Source organism: Panthera onca, chromosome B4, assembly GCF_046562875.1.
Source record: "Panthera onca isolate mPanOnc1 chromosome B4, mPanOnc1 haplotype 2, whole genome shotgun sequence".
In the NCBI taxonomy this organism is placed as follows: domain Eukaryota; kingdom Metazoa; phylum Chordata; class Mammalia; order Carnivora; family Felidae; genus Panthera; species Panthera onca.
The window spans coordinates 76,301,371-76,320,447 of record NC_138345.1 but is presented as its reverse complement, the minus strand read 5'-3'; the positions used below and the strand labels follow the sequence as shown (position 1 = coordinate 76,320,447).

The following is a 19,077-nucleotide window of genomic DNA, read 5'->3' as shown; positions in this document are numbered from 1 at the left end:
TCCACATTGGAAAGGAAGAAGTAAAAATATCAGCTTGCAGATGATATGACTTCATAGGTAGAAAACCCCCCAAAGATTCCAGAAAACCCCATCAGAATAAATGAATTCAGTAAAGTTATGGGATACAAAATCAACATACAAACCAGTTGGAGGGATGGATAAAGAAGTATAGTGTACACACAATGGAATATTATTCAACCTTAAAAAAGAGGGAAACCCTGCCTTTGGGATAACATGGATGAAACTTGAGGACATTATAAGTAAAATAAGCCAGTCACGAAAGGAGAGAAACGCTGTATGATTCCACTTTCCTGAGGTATCTCAAGGAGACAAACTCATAGAAGCAGAGAGTTGAATGGTGGTTTCCAGGGGCGGGGGGAGGAGGAGGAAATGGAGAGTTTTTGTTTAATTAGTATAAAGTTTCAGCTATGCAGGATGAATAAGTCCTAGAGATCTGCTGTACAGCATCGTGCTTGTAGTTAACAATATCGGATTGCACACTTAAAAATATAAAAGGGTATATCTCATGGTAAATGTTCTTATCACAACAAAATATTTCTTTAAAAAAAAAAAAAAAAGGAAGAAGAAGAAGAAGAATTCAAAGGCAACAGGCCCGGTCAACTTGTCCTCAATTCTAGCTCCAGTCCTGGCGGTAGAGGCACAGCCACTTTCTCTTGTTTTCTTTCCTGGGCTTCCTTCCTGGACCCCTAGTGTGACAGAGCCCTTGCCCGGCCCAGTTGATGGCTTGGGGCTGTGTTGGGGGTGGAGGAGCTCATGCCTGGTTGTCAGGCCTTGGCCATGGTCTCTTTTGTGAGATGCAACACTCTGCTGGTTCATGTTGTGGCCTCTTTCCAGAAAAAGTGCAAATCTGTCTCACGCCAGTGACTGTCAACAGTTCCGGGAAAATTTTTTTTTTTTTTTTTTTTTTAACATGAGGCTGATCAAACACTTGTAACGGGCCTGAGACATCTCCCAGACCTCACTGTCACGAGTGCTGCAGAGAACAGCCTTCACAGCCTCAACCACACAGACGCCACTGAAATATTTACAAGGTTCCTGGCTCATGAAACGGAGCTTTCCGCTTAGGAGAAAGGGAAGGGACGTGGTTCGTGCGAAGTATCTACAACGTGTCGCACCACTCAGGGAGTTTCACTTTCGTGGTTTGTTTCTGTGAGGGACCTCCTGGAAGCTGACGCTTGCTCAAGGAAATGAACTTCTAATGGTGGCATTCTGAGCCTGGTGTAGTCTTGCTCGAGGGTAGAGGGCTAGGAAAGGGGTCTCTCCAACCCACCTCTTAGAGAGTTGTCTCCTGTGCTTGTGAATTCAGCTGCCTTGCCTAGACCAATCTCCACCCTCACCCTGGGCTAGGTCATCTTGGGATTAGGCACACAATTGGCGTCTCCTGTTTTCCTTCCTCCAAGCACTTATTTTTGTGCCCTTCTGGTCCCTTGAGGGGCCTCCCTTCCTATCTCTGCCACCACTCTCTGTCTGTGGAATCCTACTCTTTTCTTTCAGATGCTGTTCAAAAGCCACCTCCTCCAGATCTTTTCTGTCCCCCAACCAAATATAACCGCTCCTTGTTCTGAACCTCCTGAAAGCACATCAATCATGTGTGACTTAGTCCGTAGGGTACCAGGGGATAAACACCTGTCGTGTCACACCTGACTAGAATTTTATGGCTCTTGGTAGCACGCACTACAGACTGGTGCTTGTTATAAGCTTCTGAACAATGATGAGGGTAGTGCCCATTCAACACACATTAGGGGCATTAAACTGAGTTCCCCGAGGGTGTGGATGGCTGTTCCACATCTTTGTCTCCTCAGCACCTAGCATGGAGCTGGCACACAGTAAGCTCTTGATAAGTGGCCCTGAATGGATGTTCACAACAGCTCTAACCTGTCAGGCCTATCACATCAGGCCCTGTGCGAAGCTTGATCCTAATTAGCTCATCGAGTCCTCCCAATCACTCTTTGAGACAGGCACTAAGGTTCCCCACTAAAAAGCAAGGCCCACAGGGCAGGGATTTGTGTCTTTTGTGTTAGATGCTGTATCTGCATGATTGCCTGAGATGTAGCAGGCCCTCGGTGAATATTGGTTGAATGAGTGAATTAATGAATGAATATCCATTTTACAGATGAAAAAACTAAGCTTGGAGAGGTTTAATGACTTGCCTAAGTGGTAAGATCAAAATTTGCACCCAGATAGACCTAATCCAAAACCTACCTGTATTCTTTATCAGTGAGCTCTACCCAGCGGAAGAGGAGTGGGGGCTGGAAGGATAGTCTTACTTTTTTTTTTTTTAATGTTTATTTATTTTTTGAGAGAGAGAGGGAGATGGAGCATGAACAAGGGAGGGAGGAGAGAGAGGGAGACAGAATCTGAAGCAGGCTCTAGGCTCTGAGCTGTCAGCATAGAGCCCGATGCGGGGCTCAAACTCACAGACCATGAGATTGTGACCTGAGCTGAAGTTGGATGCTTAACCGACTGAGCCACCCAGGCGTCCCGATCGAGTCCAACCTTTAAGGATCTTCCCATCTGGTAGAGAAGCAGACGTGCACATATAAAAATCCCATAGCACAATGTGTGGTCTCAACAGAACCCGTGGCCATGCTAGGAATCAGGGAGGGCCAGCCCCAACAGTAAGACCCAGGGGACAGAAATGACTTATCAAGGGTCTGGACATTGCTAAGAGCAACAGAGCAGATGGGGCTGGGTGTGAAGAGCCTGGAAACCGCAGCTCCTGCACTTGGCTCCCCCTGCCCCAGCTCCCAGCAAACGCCCAGAAGTTGGGGGGTGGGGAGGAGAGAGGGGGACTGGAATGTGGTTTCACACCTGTAAGCAGTCCCTGCAGCTGGGAAGAGGCTTCATGTCCCTGTGCTGTGGAGACACATCTGGGGAGGCCTCTTGTCACAGGGGAGGGGGTGAGGAGGTAGGAATGGAAACCCTAGCATAGAGAAGTTGTGTCACCAGGCTGTGGCTGGCCAGTCCGGGAGGTCAGGTTCTTTGTGGCAGGGCTGCTGGAGGGGCCTGTAAGGACAGCAGTGAGAGGGGCAGGGGGCCAGGGACCAGGAGGACAATTTGTAGGAAGGCAGCCACTGCTGAAGCCCAGGTAAAGCCAGGAGGGCACATTGGTATGCCTGAGCTCACCTGGACCTCCACCTCTCATAGCCCACCCTGAGAAACCTGCTTGCTGTGAGGACCGGAGCTCTAGCCACTGCCTCGGCCCTTCCCTCTTACTGACTTCAAATGTGCAGGTTCTCTCTTCATCCTTGGGGGACAGGGGCTGTTGCAGGTTGGGGGGGGGGGGCAGTTATGGGTAAGGATCTGGGAAGAGGTACCCGGAAAGCTCTGCTTTTGCCCATCTAGGGAGCCGGAGAACCCCCAGCTCCCCCCACCACACCCCGACCAAGTGCTGTCACTGAAACACTCTTGGCCTGATGGTCCTGGAGATGGGGTCACATCCACTCTTCTCATCTCAGCTTGACCCCCAACATGTCATGTAACTTTGGGTTTGTCACTCACCCTCTTTGGCCTCTTGCTTCTATGGCTGTAGAAAGAGAACCCTCGCCTCTGTCCACACCTCTGTCCCCCGCCCCCATCCCACCTTCCAGGCGCTTGCTGCAAAGAGAGCTGGCTGAGAAGCGGAGCAGAACAAGGATGGGGATGGGCTGCCTCGCTTGCGTTGGCCTGAAAGGAGGGGAAAGGAAACGTGGGGGCCCACACTGTCCCCTGCTCTGAAGAGCGGCCCTGGCCACATGGACTGGTGGTCTCTCAGTCTGTCCCTCTTACCTCGGCCTGGTCATTGAAGACAGTGAGAGGGTTCTGGGAGAGAGGGAAGAACTTTCTTCTGACTCTCCACCCCCCTCCAGGTGCTATTCTGGGCCTCTTCTCCCCCCTCTTCCCTCCTGGGCCTCACTCTGCAGGATGTCGTCATGTATTCCATGATTCAGCCACTGTCCACATGCTAACGACCAAGGAGCCCCAAACCTCCGAATCCAGCCCAGCCCCAGCTGCCGCACTGCTCGACTTGATGAGGCCCCAGAGCTGGGCTCCAGGGTGGGAAAGGGCATGACATTTGCCTAAAATACAATGCAAGGTGCCCCCTGAGCTATGTAAGGAAGGCACTGCCTAGACATCTCTTCTGGGCACCAGGAGCCTCTAGCTAACTGCCTAGGAGACATCTCTACCTAGATATTCCAGGAGCACCACAAACTCAACCTGACCACCCCCCCCCCCAAAACACATCAGCCCCTTCCTCCCTCTTACTAATGGCACCATTCTCCCAGGGTCTCAGCCTGCAAATCCCTCTGTCTTCAGCCTCTTCCCAAGTCCTGTCAATCCTGCCCCAAGCTGTCTGCCTCTCTCCATCTTTTCTGCCCCTGGATCATTTGTCTTATTTTTAAATTAGCAAACATGCATGGGGCACTTGCTATATGCCTGGCTCTGCTCTGAGTGCTTTACTAATACTCAGTGAGGAAACAGAGGCACAGAGAAGCAAAGCATCTTGCCCAGTGCCGGGATTTGAGCCCAGGCAGACCGCTCTGCAGTCTGGACTCCAGGCTGCCACAAGAACTCACAGAGTCTGCATTCTTATCAGCGTTGCCCTCCTTCAGGCCCTCCCCACCGTTCCTCACAGGCTGACCCTTCTTCCCTTCTCGTTCAAGAGATGCTTTAACGACAAATATCACTACAGCAGTTTGGTCTTTCTGAAGCATGATTTCGAACCTATTCCCCTGCTTGAAAACCCTTGGAACTTCCCCCCGCCCCCACTTCTGATGCTAACAGAATAAAGTCCATTCTCTGGGCTAGAGAGTCAGAGATGTGACCCCAACAAGCTCCTGGCTCCCTGGGGAAACTCTCACTGTGCCTGGCTCCCCTCAGGCACCCCTTTCTCTAGCGATCCTGCCCAAGCCTGCTTCCTGCCCTGGCAGTGCGCAGGGGTGAGCTCTGAATGGACCTTTTCCCGTCGAAGAAAGGCTGCATGTCTGAGTCCCCTTTGAACCACCAAAGCTTCTACCACAGCGTGTCACATAGAGCTAGGCACGACACACGTGATGAAGGAATAACAGCGGAACTGAGCTGTCTTATGAGGGTGGAAATTATTTCATTAAACAACATTTATGGAATCCTTGAGGCTAATACTAACAGCTGACGCTGAGAGCTTAGAAGAGAAAGAGGGACCAAAAGTCTAAACACAAGATATGTGTCAGAGGTCACAATTGCCAAGGAAATAAAATAAAGCTGGGGCAGGAAAGAGACTGCCCGATGAACTGGGGGGTGGTACATTGGTGGCATTCCTACTTATATAGGATCAGGAAGACCTTCCCAAGAAGGTGATGTGTGAGCAGAGCCGTGAAATGAGTGAGGGAGTGACCCATACAGCAATCTGTAGACATTCCAGGCAGAGGATGTAGCAAGTGCAAGGGCCCTGAGCTAACAGTATACTTAGCCTGTCAAGGAACAGCCAAGAGGCCTGTGTGGCAGGAGTGGAGTAAACAGGGAGAGAAGGAGCAACTGAGATTCGCAAATACATGAAAATGCTGAGGCCTACATAAATTCAGGTTCTGTGTAACACCATATGTCTGGGTAATAGTCACAGCTAGGATTTATCGAGTACATTCCACATGCCTGCCACAGTTCTCAGCCCTGCCAACATGGAAACTGCTAGACAGGTTCTCTTAGAATCTACCAGGGAGACAAAGAAACTCCACAGTGTCATGTGACGGGTGCTAGGAAACTACAGAAAAAAGCATCAATCCCAGACCAGGGGCCAGGGAGGCTTCCTGGAGGAGGTGGCCACTAGAGATGTCACGCAGGAGGAGAAAACTGCTCCAGAACACAGATGGGGGGGGGGGGGGGAGGGAACGGTGGTGGCGTGCAGGCCAGGCAGACCTTGGGCAGCAGTGGGGGTGGGGGGAACTATGCCAACAGTTTGCAGGAGGAAGGGGTCAGGAGAAGGGCTGGGAAGGACAGCGAGGGCTGAGAGAGCCTCTAGACAGGGACACCCCGGCTTAAGCAAGCATGTAGGCAGTTGGTAGCTAGGGGGCGGGATACAAAGGGCGAACAGAGTTGGAGTCACAACTCAATAATCTAGCTGCACACCAAGCGCCCTGCTCTCTCACCGTCATTAGGTGGGTCTAGCTGAGAGATGACAGAGAAGCAGATGGTAAGGGGCCATCCCTGCATTGGGACTTGGTTTCTCATCTTATCCTACGAAGTTCAGATCCTTTTAGGCAGATCTCAGAGTCCTCACCCTGGAGCGGCCCAAGACACTAATTCCTCAGCTAATAATGACTCACATGCTGGCTGCACTTTGTGGTCTTCAGTGCGCTTCCACCGCCATAACCTGTGTGCCTCACAGTCAGTCTAGGATGGACAGAGCTCTTTCTTTCCATAGGAGACGCTGCAGCTCACAGAGATCAAGGCCTTGCCAAAGTCACAAGGCCAGAGGGTGATCAAGTTGGGAATCCAGCCCAGCTCGTGAGATTGCAAACTCCATAGCAACACTGCAGCAGCTTTGGAAAACTGGGCCTGGCGATGGCCAATTCCCAAGGACAAGTCTGGGAGAGGGGAGGGAACAGGCTCTGGAAGGGGGCAGGGGTGATGGAGGCAGGAGTGGAGGCAGAAAGGAAGCAGCAGCTTGGGAATGGGGATGGGAGTTGGAGACGCTTTGAGACAGAGCTAGAAGCCTCTCCAGAAAGGCCTGGTTAGATGGTCCAGCAGGGCTAAAAAACAAAAACAAAAACAAAAACAAAAACACCAGCACCTGCATCCTCCCACACCAGGCCTCTGCGACAAGGTAGGGAGGGGCCCATTGCTCCCATTTCACAGGTGGGAAAATGGAGGCAAAGGAGAGGTGCCTATATGGCTTGCCAAAGGCCCATAGGAACTGAGGGCCCAGGGGCCCTATTAGAAGCCAGGGAGGGTAGATGAGCCAGCCGTGGGAGACCTTCCCCACTCTGCCGTGGATGATGAAACAGATGAGAGGGGAGGTGGAAATGGAGACAGAAATCTGGGACGCATCCAGAGGCAGGGAAGGGGGAGGCTGAGGCTTGAACAGAACCTGTCAGCGGCAGAGATGGTGGAGAGATAGGGCCCTGACACCCAGCTCCAGTTACAGGCAGGCAGCATCAGCTGGTCGGGTGTCACGGAGTCCCCGCGCCTCCTCCCGCCCTGCGGACCCATCCACTTGGGTGGCTCTGCAGCACGCGCTCCCTAGTCCCGGGATGAGGGTTCAGGGTGGAGGGGACGGGGGAGGGGGCGGCGCGCCTCCTCCTCCCCACGGGCTTGTAAATCCGCAGCGGCCTCCGCAGCAGCCTCCCGGCCCGCCCCCGGGCCCCCTCCTCCTCCTGCGCCTGAATGGTACATTCCGGTCCGCCTGGCCCGGCTGCAGTGGATGTTGCTAGAACCCACGCGGAGGAAGGAAGAGACGCAGGCAGGCTGCGGTGACCCAAGCGGCCGCCCCTGCCTCAGGGACCCCCTTCCCGGAGAGACGGCACCATGACACAAGGAAAGGTACCGGCATCTCCCCCACCTGCACCATCATCCTTCATCCTTCAGCTCCCCGCTCCCCGTCATCCCGAGCAAACTCTCTGGACCACTATAAGCATCCTTCCCCGGCGCTTGTGCGAAGGTCCTCTGTGGTCCTTGTTGCAGTCAGAGGACCAAAAGGCGCATTTCAAGTGATAGGTCAGGGCCTCTTCCTGCCCAACAGGCCCTCTCACCCCAGGGGCTTTGGCATCTCAGGACCCTTCACAGGTACCCAGTTTCCCTTAAGGAATCAACCTGGGTGTCCAGGGTGTGGTGGGGGGACTAGAGGGGGGCACGTGGGTGAGCCCCAAGGAGTGGTGCCTATCCTGCCCCAACCACATTATGCTCATCTTTCCCACCTCCACAGAAACCCCCACCCCCCACCCCCCAGCCAACTCATTCCACATCTGGACACATGCTTTTGTGGGGGAGGGGATTACTATGGCAACCCTGCATCAGGATGCTTTAATTTTTGTTTTTGTTTTGGCTCGACATGGGACTAGATGGAACCGGATAAAACGTCGTCTCTTTTTTTTCTAGTTTTAGGCCTGAAATGGAGGGGAAGGGCTGGGACAGAGACTTGGCTGGCCTAATGTGGTTACATAACATCAACAGCCTGTGGAATTATACAACAATCAGGGCCTGGGGCAAAGGGGGAGGGTCCTCTGGCCCTCTGTTTTGGGGGTGCCAAGGATTGGGCAGAGAAAACAGAAGAGGAGCCTCCCCTACATTCCCCCTTCCTTTCTCCAAGATGAGCCTCAGAGCCAATGGCATCCTTCCCTGGGCTCTCAGACCCTCCTCTCTGTTTTTAAGCTCCTGAGACCTCAAAATGATGTCACTGGTGATACCACCTCCTGCCATTGGGCAGACCTCACTTGGGAATGAGGGTGTGTGTGTGTGTGTGTGTGTGTGTGTGTGTGTGTATGGGGGGCAGGGCCCAGGAGCCTCTGGGGCTGATCGGCAGGGTGGGGGTTGGGAGGAGGGCCCATTCGTGACAGGGCTGAAGTCAGAGGTGATAATTCTTTTCCTGGGTCTGGTTTCAAAGGACCTTGGTTCTGGTGGGCTGAAATGGGTTTTCCTGGATGTGAGCCTTCTGGTCTGGATGAGGAAGGAGGTTGGGGAGTGGGAGGGCAGCAGGTGAACCAGGGCCCCATTCTCACAGGCCTAGGCTCCTCAAGGCCCTTCCCTAAGGAGGCCTGGGGGGTGTTCACTGTGGTGAAAATGAAAAGCCCCCTCCCCACACCTACTGCTGATTCCACCCCCCCACCCCCACCCCAGTCACTTTGCTGACATCGCCTCCTGTCCTCAATGAATGTAGCACATTGCCCCTGCCTCCTCTGCCTCTCACCCCCAGCTGGCTCACAGGCTTTCTGAGGATGGAAAAGAACTTTCCAGTTCACCGGTCCTTAGGGCTGAGTGGAGACAGAGATGTTCTGGTGCTCGCTTCCCTCTGGGCTGCCTCAGCTGGACGCAACCTGCAAAGAATGAACTCAGCTGCCTTCCTCTGCGGCCCTTCGGGTTTAACACATTCTTTCTGAAGCCAGAACTAAATCCCATTCATTTTCTGAGGCTTAGTCTTTTTGTTGCCGGGTCAGTTTTCATACACCCCCTCCCCCACAGTCTTCCCTTCCCTGGTGGCAGCACTCAGGCCCTTCCAGCTCACATCCTCTCCCCTAAAGCTTAAGTGGACCCTCTGGGGCCTGGGGCAGAGCTGAGTGTAAATGGGCTTGAGTTTTCAACCTGCCATGGCACAATTCCCTCTGGGCCTCAGTTTCCTCATCTGTCAAATGAAGGAAAGGGCTGAGCTAGATACCTTCTGAGATCCCTTCCAACAGTGAAGGTCTGCGATTCTGTTCTGGTTTGGGAGAGAGGCTGAGGTTCACAACAGGATGAGGCCAAAACAGGACCCTTCACCAGGGACCTCTTGCCCTTTCCCCACTCTATGGTCCCCTTTCTTCCTCATATCTCCCCTCACCCCTCTCTATTTCCCTGCTCGCCCATCCCCACCTTCCTAGTGTCATCTCCAGCCCAACAGAAGGAGGCCAGTCCCAGTGGATGGGGCCTGGGCTCTTCAGTCCAATGGGTTATGTGTGGCTCTGTGACCTTGGACAAGTCATCCTTCCTCTCTGAGCCTCAGTTCCCTCATTTTAAAAGAGGGATCAGGGGTGCCTGGGTGGCTCAGTCGGTTGGGCATCCAACTTCAACTTAGGTCATGATTTCATGGTTTGTGAGTTCAAGTCCCTCATTGGGTTCTCTGCTGTCAGCACAGAGCCCACTTCAGATCCTCTCTCCTCCCCCCTCTCTCTCTGCTCCACCCCTGCTCTCTCTCTCTCTCTCTTTCAAAAATAAATAAACATTAAAAAAAAAAAAAACAGGGGTCAAAATATAACCACCAAGGTAGCAGGGAGATTAAATGAAAGAATCTTTCATTCAATAATATTCTTGAGGGCCTACTCTGTGCCAGGCCCTTCCCTGAACCCCGGGGAGACAGTGGAACTATACACACCCCTTCTCTGCCCCAGGGACAGCCCCATGGTGGCCTCTCCTAAGAATTTCTCCTTCCTCAGTTATTTTTTAAACTTTTTTTTAAAGTTTATTTATTTTGAGAGAGAGAGAGGGCATGCATGTGCATGCAGGAAGGCAGAGAGAGAGAAAGAGAAAGAGGGAGAGGGAGAATCCCAAGCAGGCTTGGCACCTGAGCCCAACACAGAGCTTGATATCACGATTTGTGAGATCATGACGTGAGCCAAAATCACGAGCCGGACGCTTAACCGACCGAGTCACTCAGTTTTTTTCCCCTCTCCTTCCTCAGTTTTTATTCCAGCTTCAGTGTGTGCCTCTGGCCAGCCCTGACCCTCCTGGAGCTCAGTTCTCCCATCTATAAAAAAAAAGGGGGGGGAGGGGGGAGAGTCTTCCTCCGCCACCATCTTTATTGGGGTATAATTGACAAATGGTAATTGTATATATTTAAGGTACACGGACCTGAATGTTTTGATATACATGTATATTGTGAAATGATCACAATCAAGTCAGTTAACATCACTTCACATAGTTACCTTTCTTTGTGTGTGATGAGAACACTTAAGATCCACCCTCTCAGCAGATTTCGAGTATACAATACAGTATTGTTAACTATAATCACCATGCTGTACGTTAGATCTCCAGAACTTATTCATCTAGCACAATGGAAACTTTGTGCCCTTTGACCAACACCTTCCCATTTCCCCCACCCCCCAACCCCTGGCAACCACCATTCTACTCTGTGCTTCTATGAGTTTGGCTATTTTCGATTCCCAATATAACTGGTATCACGCAGTTTTTGTCTTTCTGTGTCTGGCTTATTTCCCTGAGCCTTGTTGCAAATGGAAGGATCTCCTTCTTTCTTAAGGCTGAATAATATTCCATATCCCGTGTCAAATAGGGAAATTATTGTCTGCACCCCCACCCTTCCTAGTGCAGGTGAGAAAGTACCCATGGAAGTTCCAGATATTGGGGGCTGGTGGGGAGGACTTGGAAGGCACCCTTTCTCTGGTGACTGTCTCTCTTCGCCTCTATTCCACAGATCTCCGTGGCTAACAAGGCCCCCGGGACAGAGGGGCAGCAGCAGGCCAATGGTGAGAAGAAGGAGACTCCAGCAGTGCCCTCGGCCCCGCCCTCCTATGAGGAGGCCACCTCTGGAGAAGGGTTGAAGGCAGGGGCCTTCCCCCCAGCCCCGTCGGCTGTGCCTCTCCATCCCAGCTGGGCCTATGTGGATCCTAGTAAGTCTCTCAGCTCCTGGAGGCTGGAACATCATGGGGAGTGGTAGGCCCAGAGGAAAAACTTGGGTAGGAGGAAGTTGCCCATAAATAGATGCATTGTATGGTTGTTATATGAGGCTCTGTTGTCAAAGGCTTGGGATTTGGAGGGCTATTCCAAGGGTAGGTCAAGGAGGACTCCATGAAAAGGGAGAGACACGATATTTTCTGTCATAGTACTCTTGGATGGGGAAGAGGGGATTCTTTCCAAGTCACCAAGCTAGGGCAAATACAGAGAGTAAATAGGGGGAGGGGGTGGATCAGGGGCTATTCTAGAAAGGCTTTCCTCAAAGGGGTACATTAAAAGGGTGGAGAGAGGTCAGAGTAGACGCAGGAAAGGGCAGCATTAAGCTGTGGCTGGCTCCCTGTGAGTGGAGGTGTCGTGTTTACATATGGGCTGATTCAAAACTTCCCCCTGAAGGCCCCAGGGATGTTGGGGGCCAGGGGTCTGAGGATCACTTCACCCTCACTTTCCTTACCTCTCTTCCCTTCTCCAGGCCTTTGTTGGGGACAGGAGGACATGACATGGGGAAGGTATATGGATGCCAGCCTTAGTGCCCCTCATGGCCAGGCATAATTCATAGGCACACTTACCCAGGCGAATGCCAGCTCCCTGTAGACCAAAAATCACAGCCCGTGGGAGCCCCTCTGTTAGATTGAGCAGCTTGTGGGAGCTTTGCCTTGGGGCTGGGAACATACAGCTCCCCACGTGCTAAGGAAGGGCCCCTTCTCAAATCTTCCTCAGCCCCGGCAGCCTCCCTAAGCAGCCCCTCAACCCCCCCCCCCATCTTATATACTCTCACCCTCCCCAGCAGAATTCTAGAAGGAATCCCAGGAACAATGCCTCAGACAGAGCTTCTACTCACCGGGAGTGGCCACCATGGTCCACACCCCTTATCACAAACCCTCTCGGCCCAGAGCCAAGCAGACCTACCACACCATGAGCTACTGGAGAGCCAATGAAGGTCTGGTGTTTGTGTGAGCCCTTCTCACTGCCCCAGACACCCACAGGACTTTCTCTGTCCTCATCGCCTGCTCAGTGGTCTGGCCATTTGGGTTTTGGCAGGAGATGTAGACCGCACATGAAAGTGGAAGACAAAAGGGTGAGGGCCTCCAGGCCTCAGGTTTGCAGTGGGTTCCCCTCTCTCCCCCTTCTTCATTTTCCATATCCAGGTTGCCAGGGCTAGCTGCCTTAAATAGTGTTTTCCAGGGAACTGTCAGGGCAGGAAGGAAGCTCATTTTAGTCAACATGCGACAAACATTTCTAAGTGTGTGTCAAGCACTGTGACCAGTGATGCTAAATTTCTAGCGATGCATGGATTTGCAAGACTTGTTGCCCCCACGGGCCTGACTATATAGACAAGTAAACAGACACTACCACACAATGAAAGAGATGCAGTGATAGAGGCCTAGGCAGCTTACCTAATCCGTGTGGCAGTCAGGGAAGACTTCCTGGACAAAGGGGTATCCACATTGAGTCCTGAAGACTCAATGAGTTAGCCTGGTGAAGAGGCGGGGAAATGAGTGTTCAGGCTGAAAGAATACAATGTGCAGAGGCAAGAAAGCACGTGGCCGAAAAAATATAGTCAGGCTGGAGAAAAGTAGGAGGGAACAGTGTGCATTGGGGCTGAGAGCTCGGGGGAGGCTGTGGAAGCTTTGTTAAAGAACTTGAACTTGAGTAAAAGGCAGTGGGGAGCCATCAAAGAGCTTGATGCAGGGTCAGCTTTGAAAGACCAAGACTGACGCTTTTGCTGTGGAGGGAGGGTAAGATCGTGGAGAAATGGCAAGAATTAAAAGGACAGTGGAAGAGAACAGAGCAGAGGCCTCAGGAATGGCCCAGATGAGGGGTGCAAAGGAGACGGCAGCATACCCACCAGGCACAGAGCCATCGACTTTTGCTTTCATCTAGTTTGTCCCCAGGAGGTGAGTGTCACAGACCCATATCACAGAAGACACTCCAAGATGGCTGATAGTCAGTCTGAGAAGAGGGAGCCACATGTGGGTCTGTTTGACTGTGGATCCTATGCTCTTTCACAGGCCTGATGTCTGGTTTCTCAGTTCTGGGACCAGGCCCTCAAACTTCATCCCCAGCCATACCCCACTCCTTGCCCTTGTCCCGGCTTTACTTCCCCCTCCAGTCTTCCCCCTGCCCTGCTTCCCAGCTGGAGCACCAGAAGGTTCTCCCATCCAACTAGTCCCTGGTTCTCACCCCAAGGGCCTCAGAGCAGGCAGGGGTAGGACCTTAGACCCTGAGATGTGCTAGGTGGCCTTGGGAGAGTGGCTGTCTCTCTCTGATTCTTAGCCACTAAAGGGAGCCAGCGTGTTTAGGGAGGAGAGTGGGGGACACAAGAGAAAAGGGCCACATTTGTATGGCAGGGATTGGCCCCCAGGGAGCCCCAGTCAGCATGCAAGGAAGAGGTAGGGAAATGACAGTGTATTCTCAGGACTCAGGAGAAGCAGCTGGGGAAAAAGATCTGAGGGTGGGATGGGGTGGGTGGGAGGTTTGAGAACAGAACTAGAGAAAAAAGCTTCCCCAGTCCAGAGAGCCAGTTTGACAAAAGTCAGCTCTGAACAGGTGGCCATTGGGGGCAGCATTTATATACATGGGAGCCCTCATGGCCCTCCGCATGTCCATACAGGCAGCTCCAGCTATGAGAACGGATTCCCCGCCGGAGACCATGAGCTCTTCACCACCTTCAGTTGGGATGACCAGAAAGTTCGCCGAGTCTTCATCAGAAAGGTAACCACCTCCTCCCAACTCTCCAGGACTGGGGGACTGGGGGGAGGACAGGGTGTCCCTTGAGAAGGCCCTGGCCCAGCCCTCTGTCTACAGAGGCCATCCCTGTGTCCCCTTCTCTAGTGACCCCAGCTGATAGCACCTGCTGGGAAGTGCTTCACCCCACTGCCCCCTGCTATACCCAAACTCATTGTCTCAACCTGTCTCCAGATACATGGGGCCCCTTGTCCTGTGGGGGTGGGCTCTGGAGCAAAGTTGCTTGTCTTTCACCTTGTCCTGGGTCCATTCTAGTGAAAGAAAGGGGAGGGTATAGGATGTAGGTCTGCAGAGTAGAGTCACTGGGAAGCTGGGGTACTCGCTGAGCCTCACTGGGGGCCTGAGCCTCCCTAGCCTCCAGTGGGGGCTCCCCAAGCTGACCGGAACTCCCTCCCAAACCTAGGTCTATACAATCCTACTGATCCAGCTGCTGGTGACGTTGGGTGTCGTGGCTCTCTTTACCTTCTGGTGAGTTGGTTGTGTGAACCAGCACCTTCTAGGGGCAGCCATGGCAAGGCCTGGGGCGGGGGTCCCTGAATCAGACTGCTCTTGGAATGTTTGCCTGAAAAGATTTGTGTGGGGCAGTGGAGGCCCTCACGCTGGGGAGGAATCTTAGGGAGTGCCCACGGAGGAGTCCTCTATCCATCAGGGGTGGACCCGGTACCTTCTGGGCCTGCTGGTGCCTGCGAAGTGGTCATTCCTCTCAGATCTTCCAGCCCCACAGCCGGGTACCTCCATGTCCCAGCCGGGGACTGTGGCTGGGGCTCCCTATGCCACCAGGATCCCTTCTTCCTTTCTTCTTCGCAAGTCCTGGGAACCGTGGTGGGGCAGGTGCAGACATGGAAATGGAGACATAGGGGAGATTCTGATTCTCTCCCCCTCCTTTCTCTGCAGTGACCCCGTTAAGGACTATGTCCAGGCCAACCCAGGATGGTACTGGGCATCCTAGTGAGTATACCCCAGGCCTCCAGGCCCCTTCCCAGAGAACCCTTAGTGGCACAGGGTGGGAAGTTTCCACGGACAGAATCCAAGCCCATGGCTCCCTCCACCCCAAAGGAAGACTGTCCTCACAAGAGCATGACCAGACAGGCCCTTTGGATCTGAGGGGGAGGGAAGAAGACAGACATAGGTTCTGGTGCTTGCACAAAGAGGGGAGGTGGGCTGGGGCCCTGGCTGGAGAGACCCAGACCTTGGCCCTGAGGGGAAGGGGGGGTGCTGGAACACCTTGGCCCACACTAATGATAATGTTGCTACTCTTATTAACATTGTTGTTATTAATGCCTATAAATTATTAATCATAGTAACTACCACTTACAGAATGCCTAATAAGGGCTGGGCCTTGTTCTGTGCTCTGGATATACAGTATTGCATTCGATCCTCGAGTCTACTGGGTATGATTATCTCAGAAAACTAAGGCTCAGAGAGGTTGAGTAATTTGCCCAAGGTCACACAGCTAGTCTGTGGCGGAGCTGGGATTCAAATCCAGGATTCAGGTTGAGGCTTGTGCTCTTAATCACTCCACTTGGCAGGCTCCCTTCTTCTCAAGGCACTTGGCTCCTGCTTGCCCTCTATTCTTTAAAGAACATGGCAGGTAACTTAAGAGAAGAAGTTGGGTGGCGTAGGTGATCCTTGACCCTCTTATCCGAGCAATTAGGGGTCATTTGGGGGTAATTCCAGGCCAGAACTACCCTGGGCTCAGAGCAATACCGCTCTAACCGCTCTCTCCTCCAACGCTGTACTGGGCACTGGGGCTACTGGGGAGGAGACCTCTGTAGGGAAAGGTAGTGAGTGGCACAAAGCAGCACGGGAGAGAGCAGCACTCAGAGGAGGGGAGCGGGAGGGCTGAGCCTGAGACATCCAAGACCTCCGTCCACTTGAGAGGGTGCACCTCAACAGATGCAGACTGAAGTGGCTCAAGCAAAAGCGCGGGAGTGGGGCTGCACGTGGTACATGTAGTAAATACGGGACAAGACCGGCAGGGGGCTGGAAGGCTCCATGTAAGGGAGTCTGACACATCTCAGAGAGCAGGGGGACCTTCTGGGGTGGGAGCTCTGAATGCCTGGCAAGGAGCTTGCGCACTCCAGCTGTCCCAGGCCCGCTCCTGGGTAGAGGTATGGTGAAGATGTGGGCTCAGCCCAAAGCCTCCTGAACCATCCCGAGCCCAGAACAGTCCGGGTGGGCCTTGAATTAATACAAGCCAACCATAGGCTGACAGGAAGGAGGCCCATCCTGGCCTCGGTGGCTCCTCGGAGGAGCAGAGGAGTGGAGGGGAGGCTCAGTCAAGTTGGGAGTCCCAGGGGAGGAGACATTCACGCCTAGAGCCTTTCTTAGGGCATAGAACAGAGGACCCGTCTGCAGACCAGGCAAGGAGGCATGCATCTTGGGGAACTGGAGGCACTGTATGATAAAGCTAATGAGGCCCCAGGGACGGCCACCCCGGCCAACACACATGGCAGGTTGGCATGGCTCCCAGTACGTCAGCACCCCCTGGCAGACTCAGGTGCCCTGAGGACTCTGGAATGGAGTCCCCAGGCCCCTCACCAGGACTTCTGTGGGAGGGTCTGCAGGACTCCAGGTCCTGAGCAGATGGCGACAGGGAGACAGCCCGGGAATGAGCAGGCTCAGAAGTGAGGCAGAGTCCACCCCACTGAGGGCAGGCATGAGACTCTGGCCCGTGAATGGTGAGGTTTAACAACACTCCTCCTCAACATCTCCAGACAGAAAGCAGAGATGCTCTCCCTGGCTCAGGGGTGGGGGTTGGGGAGGAGGAGAGAAATCAGGAGTGGGCCTGGACCCTGTGCTTTTAAGGGGCATCACAGAGCCTTAGAGGTGCTTGGGAATCCCAGCACCAAGATGCTGCTTTTTTCAACAGAAAGCCACCCTGTGGCTCTGTCCTGCCCGGTCCCCTCCCCATCCCTCAACTCTATCCACTTTGCCCCCTGAATTTGCTTCTGGGTCTGAGACCGAGTGGGTCTCATCTCCTTCAACGTACCAAGCCCTTAACAGCAATAAGAACGAAACCACTCTTTTTCTATGTGTGAGACACGGTGCTGAGTGCTTTACAGGTATTTGTCATTTGATCCTTATAAACAACCCTACCAGGCAGACACTATGATTATCCCCATTTTACGGATGAGGAAATGAGGCTCAGAGAGAAGTTATCACTTGCTAAGCAGCACAGTCTTGTGCACTTCCCCTACATGTTCTGCTGCTTCCCCTGCTGGTCCAGGATCGGCCCTAGAATGGGATACGTTGCGGGAGGACACTGGGTTTAGACCGGCTTCCACCTGAGCCTCCCTCCCCTGTTCTGACACTCTGTAAACAGACCAGGGCTCCAGCCCAGGCCTGGGGCCCAGGCTCTGACATGCAAGTGAGTCTCTCCTTCACGTCTGTGATTCATTCTCTGCCCCCTGGGATGGCAGCCTGCCAGCCCCCGCCTTCCACTCACCACTGTCTCAAGGCCCCCGTCATCTCCCTTGGTGGGCTCTTACCTTATTGTCTGATTGCTCCCTCGGAGCCCTGGCGAGGGGGGGGGGGGGGGGGAAGGAGTCAGGGCTGTGGGGCAGGGGTGGGGAAGCAGGCGGAGGAGGAAATTGTGAGGCCCAGAGCTGGGAGAGGTGGGTTGGAGCCTCTCTAGGAGGCTGCTAGTCCCATTATACTAACAACTCCCATTCTCAAGTCCTTACCCTGTACCAGGGCCTGTCCACGCTTGACCTGTGCGCCCTCAAGTCAATCTGCTACAGCCCCTGTGAGCCGGTACCAGTGCTCCTGTTTCACAAAGGAGGGGAAACGGCGCTCTGCAATTAAGTAACTTATTTAAGCTCACACAATAGGAGTGCAGAGCTGGGCTATGAATGCGAATGTCAAGCTCCAAAGCTGCCCTGTAACCCCCAGGTCATGTCCCTCTGCCCTTCCTGTGACCTCTGGTCTTGAGGGTTGAGGAGCTGTGGACCAGAGAGGAAAGGAGACAGGGCCCTTGCCCTTTGGAAGCTCCCAGTCTGGCGGGGAGACAGGACCCACACCCAGGACACACATAGACAAGGCTATTATCATTATTATTATTGCCCAAGTGACTGACCAATGACTCAAGTGAGACCAGAAGAGAGCAGATGCTGGAGTGTTTCTCAACTGGGGCAGGATGTTTCCACTGTCCTTCGCTGGCCCCCGATACTAAGAACCCCTCAATCACTGTGACAACTGTTCCACATCACTCGAGAGCCACTGAAGAATAGGAGAAGGTGAAAATGGAGGCGTCCTATTTGCCAAAGCCAGTAGGCTTGTCTCCACCTCTCCATCCCTTATTCTTTTGCCTTTCATCCAGAAGTATTTAAAGGCCACCTAACCATTGCCAGGCTCCCGCTTAGTGGTAGGAATGCAAAATGAGTAGGTCGCTCCAGATGCTATATCCGGGTGGGGGTTCAGATGAACAGGCCTGGAAGGTGTGAGGGTGCAGGCCTTGGTTGAGGAATGTCCGTGGTGCGTGGAGGGAGCCCCTCTAACCCAGGCCTCAGGCTTCCCTGCCAGTCGGTCCTTTCCAGCAGGAGCAGAGTGTGGCAGGCACATTGTGAGGGTGCAGAGAGGAGGAGGAGTGGAGTGCAGGGAAGGGTGGGCCAGGGAGGTAGGTTCAGGGAGGCACATGAAGCAGGGCCTTGCCAGGTCTTTGGTAATTTTAAACAAGGAAGTCTCACGGTTGGATCTGCCTGTAGCTTGGAGGGTGGAAGGCAGGGGTGGCAGCAGGACCAGATGGAGAGAGGTGGCCCCACCTAAAAGGGTGGTATTGGGCATGGAGAGAAGGTGACAGATCTGAGAGCTGCCTGGGTAGGAGGATTGGCAGGTCCAGGTGATTAATCGGGCGAGGCTGGGTGAGAGTCAAGGATGCTGAGCTCTCTGTTTGGGCGACTTGGACGTGCATGATGTCCTCTGCACTAGGAGACACAGGAGCAGGGGCAGGGAGAAGGGCAAGTTCACTCCTAACCTGTT

The 19,077-nt window shown here is 53.4% G+C and overlaps 1 protein-coding gene and 1 long non-coding RNA gene across 3 annotated transcripts in view; one reads left to right on the top strand and one right to left on the bottom strand.

Moving 5' to 3' along the window:
• Nucleotides 1–2,329: 2,329 nt before the first annotated feature.
• LOC132694410 (uncharacterized) lies at nucleotides 2,330–17,628 on the bottom strand. Its single transcript, XR_013556770.1, has 3 exons — nucleotides 17,589–17,628; nucleotides 3,790–4,079; nucleotides 2,330–2,535 (listed from the first exon to the last, which is right to left on the bottom strand). It is a non-coding gene; the product is annotated as an uncharacterized LOC132694410 (long non-coding RNA).
• Nucleotides 7,385–19,077, top strand: part of FAIM2 (Fas apoptotic inhibitory molecule 2) — a 33,609-nt gene continuing 21,916 nt past the window's right edge. Inside the window, exons 1-5 of one of the 2 annotated variants that reach the window (XM_060657688.2) lie at nucleotides 7,385–7,515; nucleotides 11,093–11,288; nucleotides 13,964–14,064; nucleotides 14,501–14,565; nucleotides 14,992–15,045. In XM_060657688.2, coding sequence (XP_060513671.2) covers nucleotides 7,501–7,515; nucleotides 11,093–11,288; nucleotides 13,964–14,064; nucleotides 14,501–14,565; nucleotides 14,992–15,045 — 431 coding nt within the window. In that variant the 5' untranslated portion in view covers nucleotides 7,385–7,500. Of the gene's footprint in view, nucleotides 7,516–11,092; nucleotides 11,289–12,185; nucleotides 12,290–13,963; nucleotides 14,065–14,500; nucleotides 14,566–14,991; nucleotides 15,046–19,077 lie in introns of those variants that run through there. The other variant, XM_060657689.2, reaches the window with a different exon arrangement.